At 34.8% G+C, this 23,853-nt stretch overlaps 3 protein-coding genes and 1 pseudogene across 3 annotated transcripts in view; 2 read left to right on the top strand and 2 right to left on the bottom strand.

Moving 5' to 3' along the window:
* The window catches only part of LOC120125763 (peroxisomal membrane protein PMP22-like), a 42,483-nt gene extending 36,966 nt beyond the window's left edge, over window positions 1-5,517 (top strand). Inside the window, exon 9 of the mRNA XM_039144110.1 lies at window positions 5,429-5,517. Coding sequence (XP_039000041.1) covers window positions 5,429-5,480 — 52 coding nt within the window. The 3' untranslated portion in view covers window positions 5,481-5,517. The remainder of the gene's footprint in view (window positions 1-5,428) is intronic.
* A 759-nt stretch (window positions 5,518-6,276) lies between these two features.
* On the bottom strand, window positions 6,277-7,241 carry LOC120125802. The gene has a single exon (XM_039144141.1). The coding sequence runs from the start codon at window positions 6,730-6,732 to the stop codon at window positions 6,313-6,315; it is 420 nt and encodes a 139-aa protein (XP_039000072.1). The 5' UTR covers window positions 6,733-7,241; the 3' UTR covers window positions 6,277-6,312.
* An 8,570-nt stretch (window positions 7,242-15,811) lies between these two features.
* LOC120125810 lies at window positions 15,812-17,014 on the top strand (annotated as a pseudogene).
* Window positions 17,015-19,779: 2,765 nt separating this feature from the next.
* On the bottom strand, window positions 19,780-23,541 carry LOC120125775 (protein unc-13 homolog). The gene is made up of 5 exons (XM_039144119.1): window positions 22,918-23,541; window positions 21,765-22,634; window positions 21,230-21,685; window positions 20,962-21,148; window positions 19,780-20,857 (listed from the first exon to the last, which is right to left on the bottom strand). The coding sequence occupies exons 1-5, from the start codon at window positions 23,539-23,541 to the stop codon at window positions 19,881-19,883; spliced, it is 3,114 nt and encodes a 1,037-aa protein (XP_039000050.1). The 3' UTR covers window positions 19,780-19,880.
* Between the last annotated feature and the right edge of the window lie 312 nt (window positions 23,542-23,853).

The raw sequence follows: 23,853 nt of genomic DNA, 5'->3' as shown, positions 1-23,853 counted from the left end.
AAGGCGGCTAACCCTTCTCACTTACATAGCTTATTTCATCAAGTTTATCACAGCATAAACCACCCTTTAAAAAGGGATATGAAATAATTAAGAGCTTTTATAATAGCTCAACCTCACAAAGGGTATGGTGACTTTCTTCAAGTTCATTATTAATGAACCATCAAAACTCTGGGCTAAGAAGTCATTAAGAATAAATATTCAACCTCATTTATCGGTAAATTAAGTAAGTCCTTCTCACTAGAACCATCCAAATACTTGGATTTGAATTTATTAAGAGTTTAACAAACTCAACCTTTCTGTAGGTAAGTTCATCATTTCCTACCCACTCATTCTGGGTTATGAACTTATTAAGAATAGATATTCAGCCAAAATCGGTAAATTCATCAAGTCTTTCTCACTAAGACCACCCAAAGCCTGGGCTATGAATTTATTAAGAATAATTAAGCTCATCCTGGGCATGCACATTATTCATCATAGGGATATGCAGTAGGAATGTGCACTATGAGTGTTTCCATGGTTTCGTTTGACCACATGGAACTTAGATAACTAAGTTGGGTATCCACCATGAATTCCTCAATCAATGGGCTTTAGACCCATCCCCCTCGACGAATCTAGGACCAGCTTCCGACTTAACCCTTTGGTAAGTGGATCTGCTAGGTTCCTTTCCGACTTCACATAGTCTAAAGAGAGCACTCCATTCTTTATTAAGTGTCTCACTGACTCATGTCTTATACGAATGTTTCTTTTCTTACCATTGTAAGCTTGGTTCTTAGCCACACATATCGCAGCTTGTGAATCACACAATAATGAAACTGGAGGAGTCGGTCTTCCCCACAACGGAATATCTGCTAACAATCTTCTGAGCCACTCGACTTCTTGCCTAGCTAGGTCAAGAGTTATAAACTCTGACTCCATAGTAGAACGAGCAATACAAGTCTGCTTTGATGATTTCCACGAGATTGTTGCTCCACCCAAAGTAAAAACATACTCGCTCGTAGAGCTTACCTCATCATTATCAAAAACCCAGTTGGCATCACAATATCCTTCCAGTACCGCAGGAAAGCCAACAAACTCAAGTTTCCAATCCAAAGTAACCTTAAGATACTTCAGTAAGCGTTTAAGAGCAATCCAATGCTCACCACTCGGATTATGAGTATATCTACTCAGTCTACTCATAGCATAAGTAATATCAGGCCGAGTATAGTTCATTAAGAACATTAAGCTTCCGATTAACTTAGCATATTCAGTTTGGGAAACGCTACTTCATTTATTCTTAACTAGATGTATGCTAGGGTCATAATGAGTTCGAACAGGGACGACATCAAAGCTGTCAAATTTCTTTAGCACTTTCTCTATATAATGTGCTTGACATAAAGAAAATTCCTTCTCAGTTTTGGTAACTTTGACTCCTAAGATTACATCTACTTCTCCCAAATCTGTCATCTCAAACTTAGTGGACAAGAAATTTTTAACTTTGTTAATGAACTCAATGTTAGAATTGAAAATCAACATGTCATCAACATAAAGACTTATGATAAAACATTCAGTGTCAAACATCTTCGAATACACACAAGCATCAGAACCATTCACAAAAAAAACCAAAACTAAGAATAGTTTTATGAAATTTCTCATACCACTGTTTAGGAGCCTGCTTAAGTCCATAGAGTGACTTTTTGAGTCTACAGACTTTGCCTTCCATATCAGGTGCTTCAAAACCTAGTGGCTGCTCCATGTAAATCTCCTCATCTAGATCTCCATTCAAGAAAGCAGTCTTAACATCCATTTTATGTACCTGCAACTTATGAATAGAGGCTAGTGCAAATAATGCACGAATCGTTGAGATTTTTGTAACGGGAGAATATGTATCAAAGTAGTCTAAACCAAACCTTTGAGTGAACCCTTTGACGACTAACCTTGCCTTGTACCGCTAAATCGAACCATCTGACCTTAGTTTCTTCTGGAATACCCATTTGTTGGAGATTGGTTTGAATCCCTTAGGCAAGTCAACTAATTCCCAAGTATGATTAGACATTATCGATTCTGGTTCATCATTAACAACGCTTTTCCAAAAACTAGCATCGATAGATCTTATAGCTTCTTCAAAAGTTTTAGGATCCTCATCTAACAGAAAAATTTGAGCTATAGGATCTGAAATGGAGTCTAAATCATTTATCTCAGAAATAAAGGAAGTAATAAAGTCTGGTCCAAAAGAGGTTTCAACTATTTGCCTTTTACTTCTTCTAGGCTCGAAATCAATTTATTCAGAAGACCTAGCAGGATTACTAGAAGAAGTGGATGGAATATATTCTATTTGTGTTTCAATATTCATTCTCGGTTCCTTTAAAGGAAAAGTATTTTCAAAGAAAACAACATCCCTTGACTAACAAATAGAATAATCTTGTAAAAGCATGAATATGTATGCAACACTATTTGTAGCATACCCTATAAACACTGCATCAACAGTTTTAGGTCCGATGGTGGACTTCTTAAAGTCTGGCAAACCCACTTTGGCCAGACACCCCCACACTTTTAGGTATTGTAAATTAGGAGCGTATCATTTCCACAATTCATATGGGGTAGAATCTAATTTCTTATGAGAAACTAGGTTCAAGATATGAGTTGCCGATAGAATGGCTTCCCCCCCCCACATGTTATCAGATAACCCTGAACTTATTAGTAAAGAATTCATCATCTCTTTTAAAGTTTTATTTTTCCTTTCGTCTATACTATTCTGTTGAGGAAAATAGAGAGCTGAAGTTTCATGAATATGTCATTCTTTTCATAAATATCTTTTAAGAAATTAGATCCATATTCACCACCTCTATCAGATCTAACCCGTTTGATTCTCTTATCTAACTGATTTTCTACTTCTGCCTTATAAATAAGAAAGAAGTTTTCAGCTTCATCTTTAGTTCTTAGGAGATAAACTTTTGTATATCTTGAATAATCATCTACAAAAGTTATGTAGTAGTATTTTCCTCCTTTACTTTCAGTGTTTCTAAAATCTGCTAGATCAGTATGAATGAGTTCTAACAGTTCAGTATTTCTATTAGAAACAGTCTTAAAGTGAGGTCTAGTATGCTTAGCTTCTACACAAATCTCACATTTGTTAAAGCTAGTTGTGTCTAGTTTAGGCAGAACAATCATATTCATTAATTTCTTTAAAGCATGAATATTCACATGTCTTAATCTAGCATGCCACATATCAGTGGATTTAACAATATAAGAAAAAGTGTTAGCTTTATTTTCATTAAATTGGGTTTCTATGACAAATAAACCATTGCTTAAAAACCCTTTCCTCACATAATCACCATTTCGGGAAAGTACAAGTTTATATGCCTCAAAAACTAACTTAATGCCTACCTTATTCAGAAGACCACCACTTATCAAATTTCTACACAAGGCAGGTACATACATAACATTATTTAAAGCCAAAATTTTACCAGAAGTTATCTTGAGTAAAACCTTGCCTTTGCCTAGCACTTCAGAACTGCTAGAGTTCACCAGTGTTCCCATCCTCGAACTCGGTGAAAAACTCATTCCTTGAGCAGAAATGCTTCGAAGCGCCAGTGTCAACTACCCATTATGAACTGTTCTCCACCAAATTAACTTCTAAGACCACCGCAACAATGATCTCATCATCTTCTTCTACAACGTGCATCTGTGGCTTGTTATCATTCTGGATGTCTGAGCGGTATTGGCATTGGTAAGCTTTGTGGTCGGGTAAACTGCATACATAACACTTGAACGTCTTTCCTTCCGGTTTGGCCTTTCCTGACTTCTTGAAGTTGGTAGCCTCCTGTGGTTTCGTCTTCTTGTCTTGATTCCCACGTTTCATGATCTTCTTAAATTTAGACTCAACCAAGTTAGCTTTAAAAGATAAATTACTCATAGAATTAGTAAGCTTATCTTTTAAATAGTCGGCTTCTTCAATCTTCATATGGCTCACAAGTTCTTCAAGCGAAATGTCTCTCTTCTTATGCTTAAGAGAGTTGCGGTAGTCGGACCAGGACTTGGGCAGCTTCTCAATGAGTACATTGGCTTACAGTACCTCACACATTTGCATCCCTTCAGCGATGATGTCAGCGACTAAGTTCTCATAGTCATGGACTTGATCCATTATTGGCTTGTCGTCTGTCATCTGGAATTTGAGCCATTCGCCAACAACGTACTTCTTGATGCCCGCATCGTCCGCACCATACTTTTTGTCGAGAGTGTCCCATATTGCCTTGGCACTCCTTTCTCTAAGGAACATATCAAATAGTTTATTTGACATGTGGCTGAGCAGATGTCCTCGCACCGTCTTGTTGTCTTCCTTGTATTTCTCGTAGGTAGCGAGAGCGGCGGCGGCGGTTGCTAAGGCATCATCATTGAGGACCACATCCGTATCATTATCGGCAGTTGGGGTTGGCGGCATGGTAGGTGGTGGCTTGAGCAGCACGTAGTCAAGATCAAGCTGCTCGAAGAATATCAGGATTCTTTGGGACCACCTTCTATAATTCTTTCCATTAAGTGCATTGAGCTTGGAAAGATCAGGGATTAGTTTGCTCAAAGGTGTTGTCATGATTGTAGTATATGGAATTCGTTTCTAAATTGTTGGATATATGAACTGCAAAACTACACCGTTAGCACTGACTGGAAATATAAACAGTAATTGAAATGAATAAATTCGTAAACAGTGTCATTGTAAAAACCACTGCCTTAGAAACGAATTCGCCCCGATGTGTGTAATCGTTGCAGTAGGCGGACCGTCCCCCGAGGTTAACACGGCGCTCCGAATTCCGCACACCTGAAATCGGAGTGGACTGCTGGTGGTATTGCTCTTCTGTTTGGAAAGCACTCAGAGAGAACTCATAGAGAGAACTGTAGAAAACACTTTTGTAAGTGAATTGTGAATGTTTGAGAGTGAGTTGAGAAGCTGAATATAGCTCTCTATTTATAGGCTAGAAATAGGGTTAATATCGTCCATAAAATTTCAGGATTAAATCTCTTCTTTTGTAACAGCTGAAACGTCTAGATGAATATCAATTGTTATCATTTGAAATTTAAACAGTCCTCAACAGCCTATAAATATCAGTTGAAATTATTCACATTTTCCATTTGTTTCTTTCAAAGAGAAATTCCTCAAGAATTTTCTCTAAAAAGATAGTATCCGCGCGGACGTGCCGAAGACACGTATTTCCACGACCACGTACAGTGCCGTGCCGTGCCGTGCCGTGCCGTGCCGTGCCGTGCCGTGCCGTGCCGTGCCGAGACGAGACGGACGGCGGCGGCGGCGGTGCGCGAGACTCCCCCTTGTTCTCTATCACTCAACAAGGAAGTAGGAAAGCCAAGCCTTAAATACCATTCCCAATAGTGTTTCCAATACTATGTGGGATTGAGCATTACCAACATACTTTTGTTGTTTGCTTTTGCTTGTAACTTTCAGGGCCATCTTCCTCAACCTGAAAGCAAGATCCGGTGCAATTAAGGCCGCGTAGAGGAAAGGTTTTCTCTTTATACAAATCTCTCTTATCCATCTCAAGAACTTGGAAGGAAAATTCTGCCATTGTTAAAGATTTGGCTTGGAACACTTTTCTGCAAGTTTTTCAACACTGTTGGATTCTAAAGTAGGTTTGATGTTGTGGTTGTTTTAGACTATTTGATTCAATGGGTGATTTTGGATTTTTATATAAATAAGATCATAGTCCGGGATACGAACCCTTTAACTTTATTAAATTAGGTAAATTACATATTTAATATTTAAACTATCAGTTTTAGTCTGTTTTAATACTTAAGTTTTTAATTTTTTCAAAACTATACATAACGTTTAGTTTTTCTTTTATTTTATTACCTTGCTGTTAAAAATTTAACGGACGATTTGCACGTGGCACCTTTTTTATAGGTAAATTGCATCATTCATAAGATTTAGTAAAACTAAGGACAAAAGCTTTAAGCCCCTAGGGATTAAGTGAATATACATTATTTTAAAAAAATTATTAAATTTAATTTGGTGTACTAAGAGAGAGAAACTAGCAGAATAAAAATTTTAGACTCTCGTTTCTAAATTTATGAATTACTGACGAAATTTGAAGTCCAATCTTACATCTAATCGACGATTGCTATATTAAAACCAAACTATTTTCGATTATTTTTTAAAAAAAATACATTGTACCATTAATAAAACATAGTCAAATACATGTTACATTTGCATATATGAAAAGACAAAACAAAGCATACGTCAAACTAAGGAAGAACAAAATATAATTATATATTAACTAAGATTAAGACCAAATGACAACCAATCACTTGTTTCCACGTCATCGTGAATCTTCACATCTTTACCCACCTTGACAATTGTGTAGGGTTAACGATTCCCGGAATGTGGGTCCCATCGTCCTTCAAGATTATCGCCACGTCATCGTAGCTTTGGGTCTCTTTCTTGAGATTCTTCGGTTCGGTTTCCTGCGTAACTGATTTTATCGATCCACTCAGCGAACCGATCGAGACCGGAACTGCCTCTGATCGAGCCGGATCGAATTTCTGACCCAATAAGGTTCCCCTCGTCAAGTACTCATGTGCCATGTAGCCTGCTAAAAGCCGGTTCGAACAATTAGGAGAGGACTGGGGATTTGGACCTGTATGGACCGATGATTGGACCGGAATCGACGGTTTAAGCGAACAAAACGGTTCTATCTCTTTACGCTTTCTCGAGATTCCGGTTGTCAGACCTCTATGTGGGTGATAACTCATTTTTTATGCCACGTAAGCAGAGGGGTTAATCCCGTTAAATCATCGTTTACTAAGGGGTAAAATCGTCAAGTGAGAAAACCGATTGTTTTCTCTCTTCACTTCTCGTTTTGGGTAGAACCGTCAAATCGTCCTTACTAAGAAGCAACGAAAAAGCACAAAACAGGTGAAATGTCTCAATTGCCCCTTGAGTCGATGAAAAACACCAAAATGCCCAAATTTAAAACCCTAGAAAAACAAGATAATATACATTTTTTAAAACGAAACCCATAACTGTTATTAAATCACAATTTTTAAAATAAATAAAAAGTGAACAATAATTAAAGAAATAAAAGACTGATTTTAGAGATGAAAACAAGGGACCCGGATAACCGAACGAGTGTGTTTCGAATCTGAGTGTACGGAGGGCGGAAAAGCGGTGGAGTCGCTGGCTGGTGGCGGAGGAAAACGAAGTAATGAAAGACGAGATCTAAAACGCAGCAAAAACAAGCAGATGAAAGAAAAGTTAAAAAAACAAGAGAAACATCAAAAGCATTTAGTGAACTAAATAAGAAAAAAAAACATTATATGATTGGGGTTTTCTTGTCTTCGGTTTTGAGAAAATGACGGGAATGCCATTGGTATTTTGAAATGACGGGAATGTCCTTTGTCAGTTTAACAAAGTTATTAAGACCTATATTATTATAAAGGGTAAAATATATCATTCATCACCGAATTTTACTCTCTCTCTTAATTCACTAATCGTACTTTCAATTTTTCTAAATTTCTCACTAAACTTTCATATTGTTCTTGTTTTGCTCACTCTGAATGATTTTACGTGGTATTTTTTTATTATTTAATATAAAAATAATTAAAACATAAAATAAAAATCGATGGTGGTCGTCCACTGTTCGTCGACGTCAGACGTCACTGTTAATCGTTGTAGATGGTGGTCGTTTCGGTCTTAAATTTCATGGGTCACTTCGCCTCAACCCCTAAGTCCGAATCCGACCTCAATTTTGTCGAAATATGCTTCGATGTCCATGAATTAAAGATCAAAAGTAAGGAAATCGGAATGTTGTCATTGATATTCACAGTTTTGGGACATTTTCTAGTGAAACAACCACCAGATTCGAAATCATAGAGTCGATGCAAAATTACCCATGAAATCTAAGATTGAATGGCTACCATATATGAATGTCAACGATGGTATCCTATACTGGCGAACAATGGACGACCGCTGTTTGTTTTTATTAATAATAAATGTTACATCATACATAAATAATAATAAAATAATTCAGAGTGAGCAAAACATGAACAATTCAAAAATTTAATGAGGAAATTGGAAAAATTGAAAGTACGGTGAGTAAAATATGAGAGTAAAATTCGGTGAAGAATGATTAATTTACCCTATTATAAAATATAAAAATATATATTAATATTTTTATAATTAAATTCAAATAAAAATAACATTTTTTTAATTTGATTTTGGATCGTATCGAACTACTTCAAAGTATTCAAAGCTTGATTAGTACAATTCGCCCGACCATAAAAAAGTCTACTTTGTATTATGATAATAATATAAAATTTTCATTTAGTAAATGAAATTATTACTTTTATTAATAAATAATCTTGAGTAAACTCTACACATTCCCACCGCCTTAGGGGTTGGCAATGAACGCGAAGCTTCTTCAGGATGAGTTTTCCACGGCTAGAGACATTGCTCGTGGTAGCGGACCGCCATCTGTTTCTATTGCCCAGGCTTCTCCTTCTTCCCCTACCATTGCCGAGACGTGGAGGCCTCTCCTGGAATCATTAAAATCAATGTGAACGTCAGGATTTTAAATAGCGTTTGAATAATGGTATCGTGGCCGTTATATTGTGGTCACGGTGATGTCTAAAACTGCTATCGCGGAAAATAACAGTGTGAAGCGGGATCACACCAATAGCGGCGGATCACAGCCGCAATTTAACGGATCGCGTCCAATCGCGGCAACTGCAGACCGCTTTTCCGCTATTATTTCGTTATTTTAATTTTTTTAAAATTCACGATGATAAACGCGACGCGACCGAAAACGTGACCGCGAACGTTATTTAAAACCCTGGTGGACGGTTCTTTCAACTCTTTTTCTTCTTTGGCAATGGTCGAGGTGGTGGCTCGCTACTCCTCTGGTCAGGTGTTGGGCAGGTTAGCGTCGACGATTCCGAATTGTGATTAGGCAGACCTTACTTAGATTCATGCTTTTATTATCGATTTGTGACTTGCTCAGAATATGTAATACCTCATATTTTGACTAGTGACTAAAATGACATTTTTGAAAGTTTAGTTGCTAAAGCATAAAGTTTGAAAAGTTTAGTGACCGAAAATGTAATTTTGAAAAGTTATAGATTTAAGCTCGTAAATGAACAGTTTGGCTTAAAAAATGATTTTTGTGGGAATCGGATTTTTGGTACGGGATTTGAGTTAAAAGTTATAAAGCGATAAAGTTTGGTATTGAAAACGGATAATCGGATCGAACCGGAATTTTTCAAAAAATTGAAGGATGTTATAAAATGGTTGGAAATATTATTTTCATATTTTAGATCAGATAAATTTGGCTCAGAACAATGTAAGTTTTTAGATTTGACTGAATATTGGAATTTTAGTGACTAAAATGTCATTTTCAAAAATTGCATGGCCAAATTAGAAATTCAAAGCCAAATTGATTCATCTTTGACCAAAGAATATTTTAATGGATAAATGACATTTGGTAAATTTTAAGATTTGACAAAAAGGGAAATTCTCAAGAATTGAATTTTAAATTTAATTAAATTGGTTAAATTTCCATGTGTATTAGAAAATGTCTAGAAAATTTTAGAATTCTTATTCCTCCATCGACTGCTGCCGTGAACCCCTTCAAGGTAAGAAAAAAATTTCTTTTCATTTTTTGAGCTATTTTAGTAAGATTTTGGAAAAAGTTGTGAAATAAAAAAATGTTTTACATCAAATTCTCTATCATTTGGTACCAATATTTCATGGCGAAGATGCTTATATGTTGAGATTGAAAATTATGGTCTATGTAAGGTTTGTGGTTTTGAAAAATTGAAAGTTATGACAAATGTTTTTTATGTTGGAGATTAATTCTAAGGCATGTATGATGATTAATTTGATGTGTACATGCTTTGGCCTAATTAGGGTTTTTGGAAATATTGGGATCTTGATGTAATTTGATGTTTTTATGGTTAGAATAGCATGAATTTAATATAAGGAAGTTGAATTCATTCTTGAAATTGAATGAAAAAGTTCACCCTAAGGACTTAGTGGTATTCTGCCAATTGGGGGAAATTAGGGAAAATATTAGAAAATTTCCTATGGTTTAGAATTGATATTAGAAGTGTTATAAGTGACTTGGAGATCAATTTGGATCAATTTGAAACATTGAAAGTGAAAAAGGGCTGGTTTACAAGTTTTAAGGATTTTGGGACATTATAGTATAAATGTGAGCTTTGGAGTATTCAATGATAATATTTAGTATTTAGATGCTGGAAAATTAAGTTGGAAAGTTATTTGGAACCAAATTGAAAATTTTGGTAAGAGTTTGGGTTGGAATTCGAAAGGTCTTAAGAAATGGGGACTTGTTTGCAAGTTAATAAATGTAGAAGTATCATTTGGGTAAATTAGGACAATTCTGGAAGCTTGTTGAAATTTTTGTTTAACTATTAAGTTTGAATCAAATTACAAGTTTACAGAGATTGGAAATTGAATTGACAAAGTTTAAGAAAGTATAGGATGGCAAGCTTTTGAATGTTTAAGTATTGATTTGAATACTTTATGGAGGTGCTGGAAATTTTATGTTAATAATGTGAAATAATCATAATGGTGAAAGATCATCATGAAGTTAATAGAAAAGGTAAGGTGAATTCTAGAAAGAATTCATAATTAGTGGTTTGTTGTGTAGTTGGCAAAAGTTGAAGGGTTGATAGTGGAAATAAATATTCATGGGATTGAATAAGCATTTTGAGAAGTTTAAAATTATGAAGGAAACATGATTTAGTTTTATATTGATTCAAGTATCGATGTTATTTCTATCGAATTTTATAATTTCGTTTAGATTATGTTAGTTTGATACTAACATATAGTTTGAAATTTTATGTTATTATATGACGTTGTCAGTCCACGGTAAATTTAGTGATTCGAGTAGCTTAAAGGGAAGGAAAAAAGTATGGGATCGAGAAGATTATGTAGGAGGAGATTCGACAGGAAGGCAAATGTTAGTGCATTTAATTCGTGATTGTGTTATCGTACAAACATTAGTTTGCAATGAGCCAGTGACAAATTACTACAGTAAGAAGTGACTCCTAATGTTATGTGAATTGTGACTCTAGCCTAAAGGTTCATTTATTAAGCTTAAAAAATTATGTAATTAAGCTAAGGATGTTAATTAAGGAAAGTTGTCTAGAAATTAGAATTCAAATTGCGAGTTTAGAAATTCACCATAAGTTATACATAATTTATTAGAGGATGATATCCATACTATTATATTCGTATACCAGTCTAGCTTGGTTTAAAACAGAGGGTGACTAATTTCGAGGTGTACACAAAAATATATGAATTTTTAATCGGTAGTAGGTCAGAAAACAGGGCAACAGATTCTGTCGAAACAGCTTTTATCAGTCAAATTTAAAAATTCACTATAAATTATACAAGTGGAACTAGACAGAGTGCATTATATGGTTATATTCGTATTCGAGTATAGTTTTCATTTGTGCAAACATAATAATTTTTCAATATATTAATTAATACATAATAATATTTGTTTGAAGGTAGTGCAAACTACCAGAATATAGAATTTTGATAAATTATATATTAAAGTAGTAGAAGATAAATAATTTAAATCTAAAGCTTAGTGAGACTTATATTTTGATTTAATAATAATAATAATAATAAAGTGAGTGTTTGATTATTACAGTTGAGGACGACTTGTTATAAGTCAACCTTATTTTATTTTCCAGTATGATTTATAAATTTTAGTATGAAATATTTCAATAAAAAATTTCATCAAGTTTTATGAATGATTTTGGGTATGAACTACCCATGTATGATATTTATGATGATGAATTCTAAATGTTTACAGTTATTAGATGATTTACAGTTATTAGATAATTACAAATATCAGATATTTTACAGTTATTAGATACAGATCAATAAATGATTTTATGATGATAAATATAAGCCCATTGTATATTACATTTGGCATGTCATTAAGTGAGTACTTATCAGTTCAGCTTTGGTACATTCATGTAACAATGTTCAGTTATCAGTTCAGCTTTGGTACATTCGTGTATCAATGTTCAGCACCGTTAGTGCTCATTCAGGTTATGATTGCACTGAAGTGCATCATATCTCAATTTTAGTTATGATTCGGTACCGTGTTGTGCCTAGTGCGCATCTTAAACTCACGTATCTTATATTCTCCTACATATACTTTGAGCAATGACAGTAAATGTGAAAGTTATAACAGTATATGAAATAAAGGATCATAGAATTGAAAAGAAAATATTGGAATATGTTTGATGAAAAGAGCAAAAGTTATTTATGATATTTTATGTTGACTTACGTAATTTTTGATAAAATCATGAGATGATGATTTTTCAGGTTTTCCGAAGGAAAACCGACTTGATTTGTTGGGTTTGAAGTTTTTGTGTTTTTATTTAAATTATAGTTGATTGCTTATATTTTATGGATTTTATGTTTAATTATATTTCTGCCTCACTAAGTTTTACTTAGCGCGTGATGATTTTCATGCGTAAGCTCGAATAAAGTAAATGTCGTGAAGTGAGGAGCTTGCGAGTATTTTATGCAAAATCAAACCTACCGACATTATCAGTAAGACATCCTAACTTTGACTTATTAGTGGCATGTACATTATATTTGTTGTGTTGCTTTATTAAATTTATTTTAAAAAAGGTTTATAATAGTAATAACAGTTATTTTCTTTAGTTTTGTCTAATTTTAGTAGTAATCGTATGAACTGCCTAATTACTGACTGAAATCATAGTAGTTTTTAATGATCAAACAATATTTTATAAATTTATATGATTGAGGAAAAAGTTTTTTAAAGTCAAAAAGAAAATTATTAAATGAAAGGAAATTTTAAACATTTAAGTTCAACAAAATATCAGTTGAATTGATGTGACATCTATAGCTCGTATTACAAGACATATATGGACTATAGGTATTACAGAATAAATCTTAGCACCAGGTGATATTTGAGTTTGATTCTATTGTATTGGTGAATAAGGTCATCCATGGAGTAGTTGATATGTCTACCTTATGCTTCTATATTAGTGATGCTTTTCATATTTTGGTTGATTGGGCTCTTCGTTTTGAGAATTCATTGTATTTTGACTCAGTTTGTCTTGAGATAACTTTGATGGTTGTATTGGATGATATTGGTCTTCATGATATATGATTAGGGTACTCTTTTCCCCTATTAGGTCTAGAATGATTTTTAATGAGGTTTGTTTCTTTAAAAAAAAGATAATAAATAAGTCAATCTAAAATTTATAAATAAATTACTCATTTAAAAGAATATTACAAACATATCAATTTGTTATTAAATATCAATGAAATAATAATGTGGTCTAGTATAATAACATATTTAGTCCTTAAAACTTATATAGTTTATCAGTTTGATCATAATACGAAATAATTCAATAGATTCAATCTTTCATATTTAAAAATCTCATCGTTTTAGTCTTTCTTGTTCTCCTAAATTGTTTGTTTTTATCCTAGAAATATTATATTACATTCATAGAATAATAACAGTTTAACATTAATTTATTACTCTTTTATGTCACAATGCAATTATCCAACTTTTACTTTGATTCTATGGATTCATTTAGTTTGACAGTATCATACTAAATTGATAGAATTTTAAATATACAATGTTAAATTTATTAAATTATTTTGATCTAAACTAAAATTAATAAAATGTATAAATTTTAGCGACTAAAGATATTATCATATCAGGACACATTGACGTCCATTTCAATTTTAATTATAAAATGGTATATTTGTAACAATATTTTAATTAGCATGTTTGTAACTTTTAGAAGAAAAAAAGTGACATTCATTACTAAACTTATAATTAATTGGTTTTAGTTGTAGTTTACCTTATCCAATTTTAGTCCCTCAGCCATTAATTCTTGTTCAATTTTAGTCCCTCAACCATGTTAACGACTTAAACAGAAGGGACTTAAAAAATGGGATTAACGGAAATTAAAAGCAGTGGGACTCAAACCGGACGGACCAATAATGTGAGGGACCATTTACCCTTAATTTTTAAATTGGTGACCAAAGTCGATCAGACCCTAAACAAAAAGAACTATTCACATAATTTACCCTTTTTTTTGCATGAAGTATATATGGACTATTAGGTGAGATGCTAATTACCCTATAAAATAATATATATATATATATATATATGTGTGTGTGTGTGTGTGTGTGTGTGTGTGTGTGTGATATATATATATATATATATATATATATATATATATATATATATATATGTGTGTGTGTGTTTGGATCTTTTTAATGATTTTAAATTTTATACATAATTTTATTTTTATTATTTATTTATTTTAAAAATATAAATAGTTCTATCATTTCTATGAAATAACAAGTAGAAAATAAGAAATAAAAATATAAAAAATAATAAAAATATAAGATTTTAAATTTTATACATAATTTTACTTTTATTCTTTATTTATTTTAAAAATATATAAATGATAACATCAAATATGTATATTAGTCTATCATTTCTATGAAATAACAAGTAGAAAATTAGAAATAAAATTATAAAAAATTAAAAAAATATATATAGTTTTAAAAGGTGTCAAAGACATAAATATCGTATAATCATTAATAAAACAAATTGCTCATTCAAATCTCGAAATACATCCACGAGTGATATTATACTAAATATATTAAAATTAAATATAAGATCAAACAACTCCAATTAATAAATATAATAGTATTTAATCGTTTACCTTTAAAATATTACACTTAATTGAATTTGGACCACTTTAGTACAATCGTAGTAGAAGTGACTTACTTTATTTTTAGTTTTTGGAGCTGATGGTTCTATTGCAATATTTCATAATGGGAGAACGAAGACTTTATAACTTATTATATTATGTTTTGGACAAAACCTCTGTAATTTTTTAGGGTAAACTATATATTTAGTATCTAAACTATTACTTTTATTCTGTTTAGGTACCCAAATTTTATTTTTTTCAAAATCATATCTAACGTTTAGTTTAAGTTTCATTTTGATATCCTATTATTAAAAAATTAATTGTAATATTGACATGTCATCATAGGAAAATGTCACATCATCATTGGAAAAAAATGTCATGTCAACAATTATGTTAATTTTTCTAATGACATAAACTAAAAGTTAGGTATGATTTTGAGAAAAAAATAAAATTTAAGTACCAAAACATAACTAAAATAATAGTTTAGGTACTGAACTTGTAATTTATCGAATTTTTTAACCGTTCTTATACTAATATAAAAATTAAATTTATAAATTACAACAAGGGTAGGGGCCCAATGGCCCTCCATCCCTCTATGTGTGTCGGGTGCGAGCTTTTACCTTAAAAATTAGGTCGAGTTTCGTGTAAGATGAAGTTTCTCTAAATCTAAATCGAGTCAAATTCAAGTGGACCAAAAACTCGACCTAATCCATGACTATTCCTATTTACACTCAATTCAACGAGATCCACATATTGTAATAATTATTCAACTTTCCACAATTATAGAACATGGGCATGTTTGCATTGACATGAAAATAAAGAAACTCTTTAAAATTTCAGCTACTGATATTCCATTTTTTTAGCTAATTATCCCTTTATTTTAAGAAGCTTTATAAAAGCAATGACAGCTATATTATAAAACAAGAAATCCTAATCAATTTAATTTGGCAATAGCAATAAATTGCCTATCTACCAAGCACATGGATATGATCAATGATGCATACCCGTTCGACAGCTATATATACTTTAGGCTTTTGATTTCCTGAAAAAAAATTATGATTAAATAATTATTTTATTGCGAATTTTATTTAGAAATAATTATAGTGATAAAGGAAGATGTATTTTTCTTAAGTAGTTTGAACAGTGTTATCCATAAAATTACATTGTGAGATTATGGATCTCATGAACATAGTTAGAGTTGAACAGAAATGGTAAGCATTGCTCAAAGAATTGTCTTCTTGTCTTTGCTTTGTTTTTATGTGTTTGTGGCGAACGAGGTTGTTAGAAATGTGGTGAATGAAGAAAAGAATGAGGATTACAAGTACTTTCTTACAAAGGGATATTAGTTTGGAGGTCTTGGAAGTTGTTTTGGAGGAGGTGCTGGTGGTGGAGGGCTTGGAGGTGGAGCTGGTGAAGGGTTTGGTGATGGAGTTGGGAAAGGAGGAGGCTTTGGTGGTGGCATAGGAAAAGGTGGTTGACTCGGTGGTGGCTTTGGAAAGGATGGGGGACTTGGTGGTGGGATTGGTAAGGGTGGTGGCTTTGGAAAGGATGGGGGACTTGGTGGTGGGATTGGTAAGTTTGGTGGCTTTGAAAAGGGTAGGGGCCTTGGAAGAGGTATAGGAAAAGGTGGTGGCATTGGATTTGGTGGTGGAATTGACAAGGGTGGAGGCCTTGGTGGTGGCATTGGAAAAGGTGGTGTACTTGGTGGTGGCTTTGGTAAGGGCAAGGGCATTGGTGGTGGACTTGGGAAAGGAGGCGGCCTTGGTGGTGGCATCAGCAAAGGTAAAGGCTTTGGTGGTGTCATTGGGAAAGGAGGAGCCTTTGGTGGTAGCAATGGGAAAGGAGTGGGGATTGGAGGTGGATTTGGAAAGGGTGGCGGACTTGGTGGAGGAATTGGCATTGGGGGTGGTAATGGAAAAGGTAGTCCATTTGGTGGTGGCTTTGGTAAAGGTGGTTGATTTGGAGGTGGATTTGGAAAGGGTGACGCACTTGGCGAAGGAATTGGCAAAGGTCGGGGCATTGGGGTGGTATTGAAAAAGGTAGTGGACTTGGTGGTGACTTTGGTAAAGGTGGCGGGATTGTAGGTGGTTTCGATGGTGGTGAGTTGGAGGACACCACTAGCTATAAGCTCACGTAGCATGGATTCATGGATCAAATTATCCCAATTCGTCCAAAATGAGAACATAATTTGAATAATTAAATTACTAAAAAGTTAATAAGCCAAACCAAATACCACATGTACTCAACGTTAAATTACTTTTACTTCCATTATTACCCATTTTAATTATTGTTCGAATCCATGTGTTCATATCTTGTATGTTTTGTTATTTGAATTACCTACATGCTCAAAGACTATATTGTTTGAATTCATGTGTTCATGTCTTGAATGTTATGTTTTTCGACTTACCTACATATTCAAAGACAATGTTCAAATTCATGTGTTCGTATCTTGTATGTTATGTTATTCGAATCCCGGATATTGATGCGAGTCCATCATCATTCACGAGCAAACTTGTGATGAACAAAATCCACCTCCCTGTTGAATATAAACAAGTACGCACACAAAATGCAGATACTAAAACATTGTAAATCTAATGTATCTTCAATAACTCTGCAACTCCATGATTGAAAAGCACAAGAGTATTTAAAGCACTTCAATTTGAGTCCATTAGCATTCAAAGCTACACATTTCCATCTTGAAATTCGCAAGCAAACTTCCAACAATGGGTCATTAAACATATATAATGTGTCATCTCCACTGACCTGAAATCAATGTAAGATGATAACAAATAGCAGTGAAAGAGGCACATTTTGATGTAAGACCATTAGCAATCAAAGCTACACATTTCCATCTTGAAAAAGCTAGCATCATTGCCAAGATGAACTAAAGTAAAATAGGGTCATTAAACATATATAATGTCTCATCTCCACTGATCTGAAATCAATGTAAGATGATAACAAATAGCAGTGAAAGAGGCACATTTTGATATAAGTCCATTAGCATTCAAAACCAAACATTGCCTATACAAGGCTCTTTAGCTTTGCCAAGATGGACTGAATCCTATAGGTTAAAAAGCACTCAAGCAATACAACATTAAGTCATGTAATAATGTATCTTCCCCACTGATTTGAGCTCCTCATTGAAAAAAAAGAAGCACAAGAAGAACTGTGAGGAAGATGATAATGTAAGTCCATTAGCATTCAAAACTAAACATTGCCTGTTAAGGCTCTTTAGCTTTGCCATGATGGACTAACATGGAAAAATGCAATATTCAAACAACTTCATTTCCAGAAATGAGGTATATTCAACAACCAGTCATAATAAAGAATCGATCTTTAAGAAAGAAAAGACAAAACCCAGAAACGTAATCAGCTTCAAAACCAATGATGTGTAATATTTCCTTCCCAAATCCATCGGTAACCCACTGTTTTTCCCATATTTTTTCGGCATCCAAACACTCAAAAGAACATGACAGGACGAAAAAGAAAAGAAAACAATAAGCAAGGCGACTGTGATGAATTTGGAGGCGTCGAGGAATAAGGAGAGATTGTTAGGGTTCTTGAGAAAGGCTGTATTTAATTTTGAATATTTTGGGCTTTCCATGAAAAGTATATACATATTTTGGGCTTTGAATTAGACCCAACCACTGCAATATTTCATACTTTTCGAGGGGAGGGGAGGGCATTAAAAAGATTAGAAGTTTAAATTAAAATTCTGGAAAAACAAATTGAAGAGTTTATAGTTTATATTTTTTTTGTAAAAAAAGTTAGGGTCTAACTAACTTTTTTTAAAATTTGAAGGGCTTAATGAGAATTTTTAAAAATTATGGAAATGTTTAATTAAAAATATTCAAAAATTTTAAAGCTTAATCTGAAGTTTTAAAAATTTTGAGTAGAATTATTTTTTTGAAAATTTTAAGGGTATAAATTATAATTTTCATATTTGTAGGAGAGCCATTGCTCCCACTAATCCTTACTTTGTTCCGCTTTTGCATAGACTATATAAAAATGATTATTTTTTCAGCGAACTTTCAAGTATTATAAAATAATTATTAAATTTATTAAACGATTATAAAATTATCTCAATATATTATAAAATAGTAATAAATTTTAAAAGTTTTTTATAATGATTAATTTAATAATTATTTTATAATAATTAGATAAATTTTAAAAATAATTTTATAAAATAATAATATTTAAAAATTTAATGATCAAAAAGTCAATTCATAAGGGGAAAAAATCTAACCTAAAGAAAAATTTTCGATAAGAACATGAACATCATATATATACAAATCACATCAATAGATGTTAACTACTTAATCTCACAATAAATCTAACATCAATGTTTTAGGAAAAAGATATTTTATAAACTTTGTTTATCACATTTATTTTTCACGTCATATTTTCTTTTGAATTAAACTTTATAAGTTATTATCTTATTCTTTATTCCGTCATTTTTTTAATATTTTTCACCAGTAGGGGTTGGTTCAAGTGGTAAGCAGCTTAATATTGCTTAAGCAATATCTTGAGTTCGAGTCCTTGTGTATGCAGAGAGTCCCTGTTGGGAGACTCACACACCAAGGCCAGGTATGCGATACGGGTCGATCCAAATTAGTCAAGACAAAACCTGAAATCTAGAGGGAAAAAATTCTATGTTTTGTTCTACTCTTTCTTGAATTCACCATTATAATTCAAATTTAAAATCAACACAAATTCAAAATTCCGAATACTGGACAATTTATGATATATTAGTTTAGAAATTACTTATTATTGACACTAGGGTGATTTTGATATTGGACTAACCTCTGGTTTTGTTACTTAATTTTGACATTATAAAAGTTACTATTGTAGTAAGTAAATTTGAAAATTGAGCATAAAAAAGGGACCAAAACCTTAATTATACCTTTGAGAAAAACAAACAAAACTATCATATAAGGATTTCACAAAACACTCACTTAAAAAATCTTTTATATCATTATGGTACATTTGCTCTCATATATATACCAACAACAAACTAAAAAAATTATATTATAATACACAGATTTTCCCAAATCAAATCTGAATACAACAATCATTTCAGAGAAAAACCAATACTATAAACCAAACCTGTTCTTCATATTCCCAGTTTTATATACAGTATTGCTTTCCCTGCTTCACAAGCTTCTTTTCGCCAATTGAAACGTTTTCTTCAAGAAATGGTTCGCCGTCCGGTCATTTCGATGGCACAACACTCTCAGTATTGTGTTCGGATCCGATCGGTCCCACGTTCCTGTCGTTGGCGGCATCGGTAGCTTTTGGCCTATGCCAGTGAAGCCTATGCCACTAGTCGCACATGTGACAGTGCTGAACTCTTCTATTAGTTGTTCTGTGCTTTGCCCCATCAATGATATCACCCCTTCGGCTTTCTCGGCTTCCTTTTGGATTACATCTTCGGATATCGACCTTTCTTCGAATATGGAGAATACCCTTTTCAAGCTCTGGAAATCTTCCTCGATCATATCGTAATCGGATCTATTGAATTTCCTCGCCGGTACTCCCGCGAGCAGTATCATGAGGAACGCTTCGAATGATGCCTTCATGACTTCTTTTATTGCTAATTCTTGCGCTTGGTCAGTGAGGATTGAGGTGAGAAGCTTGAGGTTCTCGTTTAGGATTCTTAGTGCGGGTCGGATTCTCGAACTGGCTACACCGCTGATGTAAAGAGACTCGTAAAAAACTAGGTTTGTATCGAGGAAGATCAGGCGGTAAGCGGCGATTTCCGATATGTGTTCGCAGCCTGCTTGAATGGATGTATTGGCACGTTCGAAGTAGGAAAACGAAGCATCATGTTGCTTCTGCTTGCGATTGCTGAAACGGTTTCGAGTTAAGACTCTTGGCGCAAGGGCGAGAGTTTTATCGAGGGAATGAATGTGGGAGATTAGATAGTGCAACGTATTAAGGCGGACGTAAAGGCACTGCGTTCCGAGGCTCGTCGATGGGGAATGATGCTGGTTTTCCATTGTCATGGCTGCGTGCATATCTTCGGCTCGAAAACCGCATGGACTAGCCCTTTTCCAAAACCTGGACAACATTGAATCTTGGTTGCATCTGCTTAATGGAGGAAGTGTAGGAAGATAATTCTGCTTCGAACCTGGAAAAGAAAGATACGAAACGATGTGAGCTCGACGGACTCAAACGGCGTTGATTTGCCGAGAGAGGATAAGCCAAAAATGGTGACGAAAACATGATACTCACCACATGATGCTACAAAGGCAATATATTCTTGAATGGCCTGCTCTAGTCCTTCAGCTAGATCAAGAATCAAATCCTCTGTAATTCCAACTGGAATTTCAAGGAAATCATTCACAGTTTGCTTGATCAAGTTCATTAGCTCAACAGCGGAATACGCGTACCGCTCGGATTTAGAAATCGCACTCCATGTCTGCAATACAAATTGCAACCGGTTAGTAAACTTAACCACAGATAATTTCAAAGTGGAAAAAAGAAGAGGAAATTGATTTACTTCAGTTTTCTTTGCATTATAAACCAACTTTCTCCCTTTGTTTAGTCTTTCACCTATCCATTGTCCCAAAAGCCTTATTGTGACTGTATCAATTTCATATGGCCTCATTTCTTTGATAACCACTTTGCCTCCATTGGCACACTCTCCGAAATCTTCGACCACTATTTGAACCAAGAACTTTTCGAGTTTCGAAGCTCGTTCTAGTACCCCGACGATCTCGCTGTTCAACATTTTCGTCCCTGCTAAATGTTGCTTCAACACTTCTCCGTAGCATTGGTGCAGTATCACAGCTGCAACACAGGCTGCAGTCGGATGCCATTTCTTCAATATTGGACTAAATAGCTCGCGCTCTCGGGCGGCCAAATCCTCGGTTTCTTTTGCCAGTTGAAGAAGCTCTGCATAAGCATCCCCTCTTCCTCCCATATCATCATTTTTAACATTTTCTTTTTCTATTATCTATAGCAAACAACATAGTCAAGAAATGAGTATAAAAAGAGCATGTAATTAATTGCCTATATGTGTATAAATCACTCACCTTTGCAAAAGCTTTCTTCAGGGAAGATCGAATGTAATGCTCGAAACGAGCACGTGTCGAATCGACACCCGATACATCCCCTTCCGTTTTCTTAATGCATTCAACCAAGATCTTCGTCGACATCAATGCCATAGGTAAAAGATTCTCGGTTCCACCGATATTTCCTCGATTGAAATATTCATGGTAGTTGAGCAATTTTTTCTCTGCCCAATTCTGGATTGCAACCAACATGGATGACAACATCTTCACGTATGTCTCGTCTCGATTATGCAGCTTCCTAGCATCGTTCTCCACTTCCAACAACATAATATACGCCGCACGAAGAAGGTCGGGCTCCATCTGGTTTGTCACGACGTATTGCTCGAAAAGCACCCAAGCAAAACAAGCGTTGTGCATCGGTTTGTTGAGTCCCAACGTAGACCATGTCTTCTTCATCAGTTCCAGCAACTCATCGACCTCATCCAATACTAATGTCTCATCCCTAATACTGAAAATCGACCGAAGGAGAGTTGTGTAGATGTGTACGTTGAGAGGGTACCCGTCGGCCCAATGGCAAGAAGTCGTAGGAGTGCCATTGTTACTTCGCCAACATAATGAAACGATGCAGTTACATAAGGTTCTCATCGTGTCAGAGTTCTTTCCCATGTCGATAGGCTTCGATTCGCCGGATCGGATTATGTTGCGTAGGCGGATCATGAAGGAGTTGGCTTTGTCTATAGGGATAGATGGATACTGGATGAGCCCTGCTTCTAGGATCTTAAGCTGACGTTTTTGCCAAAGATGGTACTCATGTGCATCACTGAATTCAGATGGTTTTAAATACCTTAGAAGCTCAAGTGGTAGGATTATAGTCTCTGATCTCTTTCCAGCCTGTTGCCAAAAAAATTAAAAATGCAGGGTTTAAGTTGCAAATAAACCCTTTGAATTAAATACATTACTTAAAGGATTAATTTACTAAACATCCCAAACTATTACCCTTGTTCTAAGTTGATCCCTAAAGTTCAAAACATGGACATATAATGTAAAAAATGTGATAAAGCTGTCAAAATGCATGTCTACACATGTTATAATTTGATCCACGTGTTTGAGGGCTTCTACTGCAATTAACCCTTATAAATAGAGTTTTAGTAGATAGTGATATTAATAGACATACTTGGCCAACAAGGGTTCTTGTTATAGTCTTCCTGAGCCTATTATCACTTTGTTCCGTCACCTTCATTTGCTGCCTCATAATCTCCGCCGACGTCAAAGGCCGCCGCGGCCACGGAACCGGAGCCGTCGAAAACCCCATTCCAACGCTAGAACCGGTGTGAATACCGCCATGTCCTTGAGATACAAAGGCCGACGTCCCAGACCCCGCACCGCCGCCGCCGCCGATAGGGAAGCCTGTCGAAAACATCGACATCCTCCTAGAAGGCGACTTTTTCAACATCTTTAGACCCAAAGCCTTTTTAACCTTACTCGTTGGGGACATCACCACCCCATTCACTCGCCTGGTCGGTGAACCCGACCCTTGCGATTCATTCCCACTGTGATCATGTGAAGAACATGACGTCGACGTCGACCCGGAAGCATTCCGACCACTTGCAAAACCCGGCGTCGAACGACAAGCCGTGAAGAATATCTCGTAGGCCGCTTCACGGATGTCATCGCAGTCGAGGCCGTCGAGGTGACCGAAAGGCCATTGGAGGTCGACAACAATATCAGCGTCGTCATCGTTGCATTGTCTTTCTTCGAAGACGGAGTTGGCGCTGCCATGAATGGGACGGCGGTCCATGGCGGAAATGAAAACGGGGAAGGGGTATGAGGATGAGGGAGCTCAAACAACCGATGAAAATCGAAGATTCAATGCGTATTTCAACGGGACGGGGAACGGAGTGGAAACGGTTGTGTTTTCCTTTTATAGGGGAAGGAATAACGAAAGAACAGAGATTTTGCCGGCCATGCAATCAGTTTCATGCAATGAAAACGATGATTGATAGGTCGGTAAATTGCACTTAACATAGCAAATATTTTTCATTAAATCCAAGCTGTAATCATTATCTTTCTGTTTCCATATAAAATATTAAGAAAATTAAATCAACTATAT

The sequence above is a fragment of the Hibiscus syriacus genome, unplaced genomic scaffold (assembly GCF_006381635.1).
Source record: "Hibiscus syriacus cultivar Baekdansim isolate YM2019G1 unplaced genomic scaffold, ASM638163v2 tig00110443_pilon, whole genome shotgun sequence".
Lineage (NCBI taxonomy): Eukaryota > Viridiplantae > Streptophyta > Magnoliopsida > Malvales > Malvaceae > Hibiscus > Hibiscus syriacus.
The sequence above is the reverse complement of the archived record's forward strand: the minus strand, read 5'-3'. Positions and strand labels throughout refer to the sequence as shown.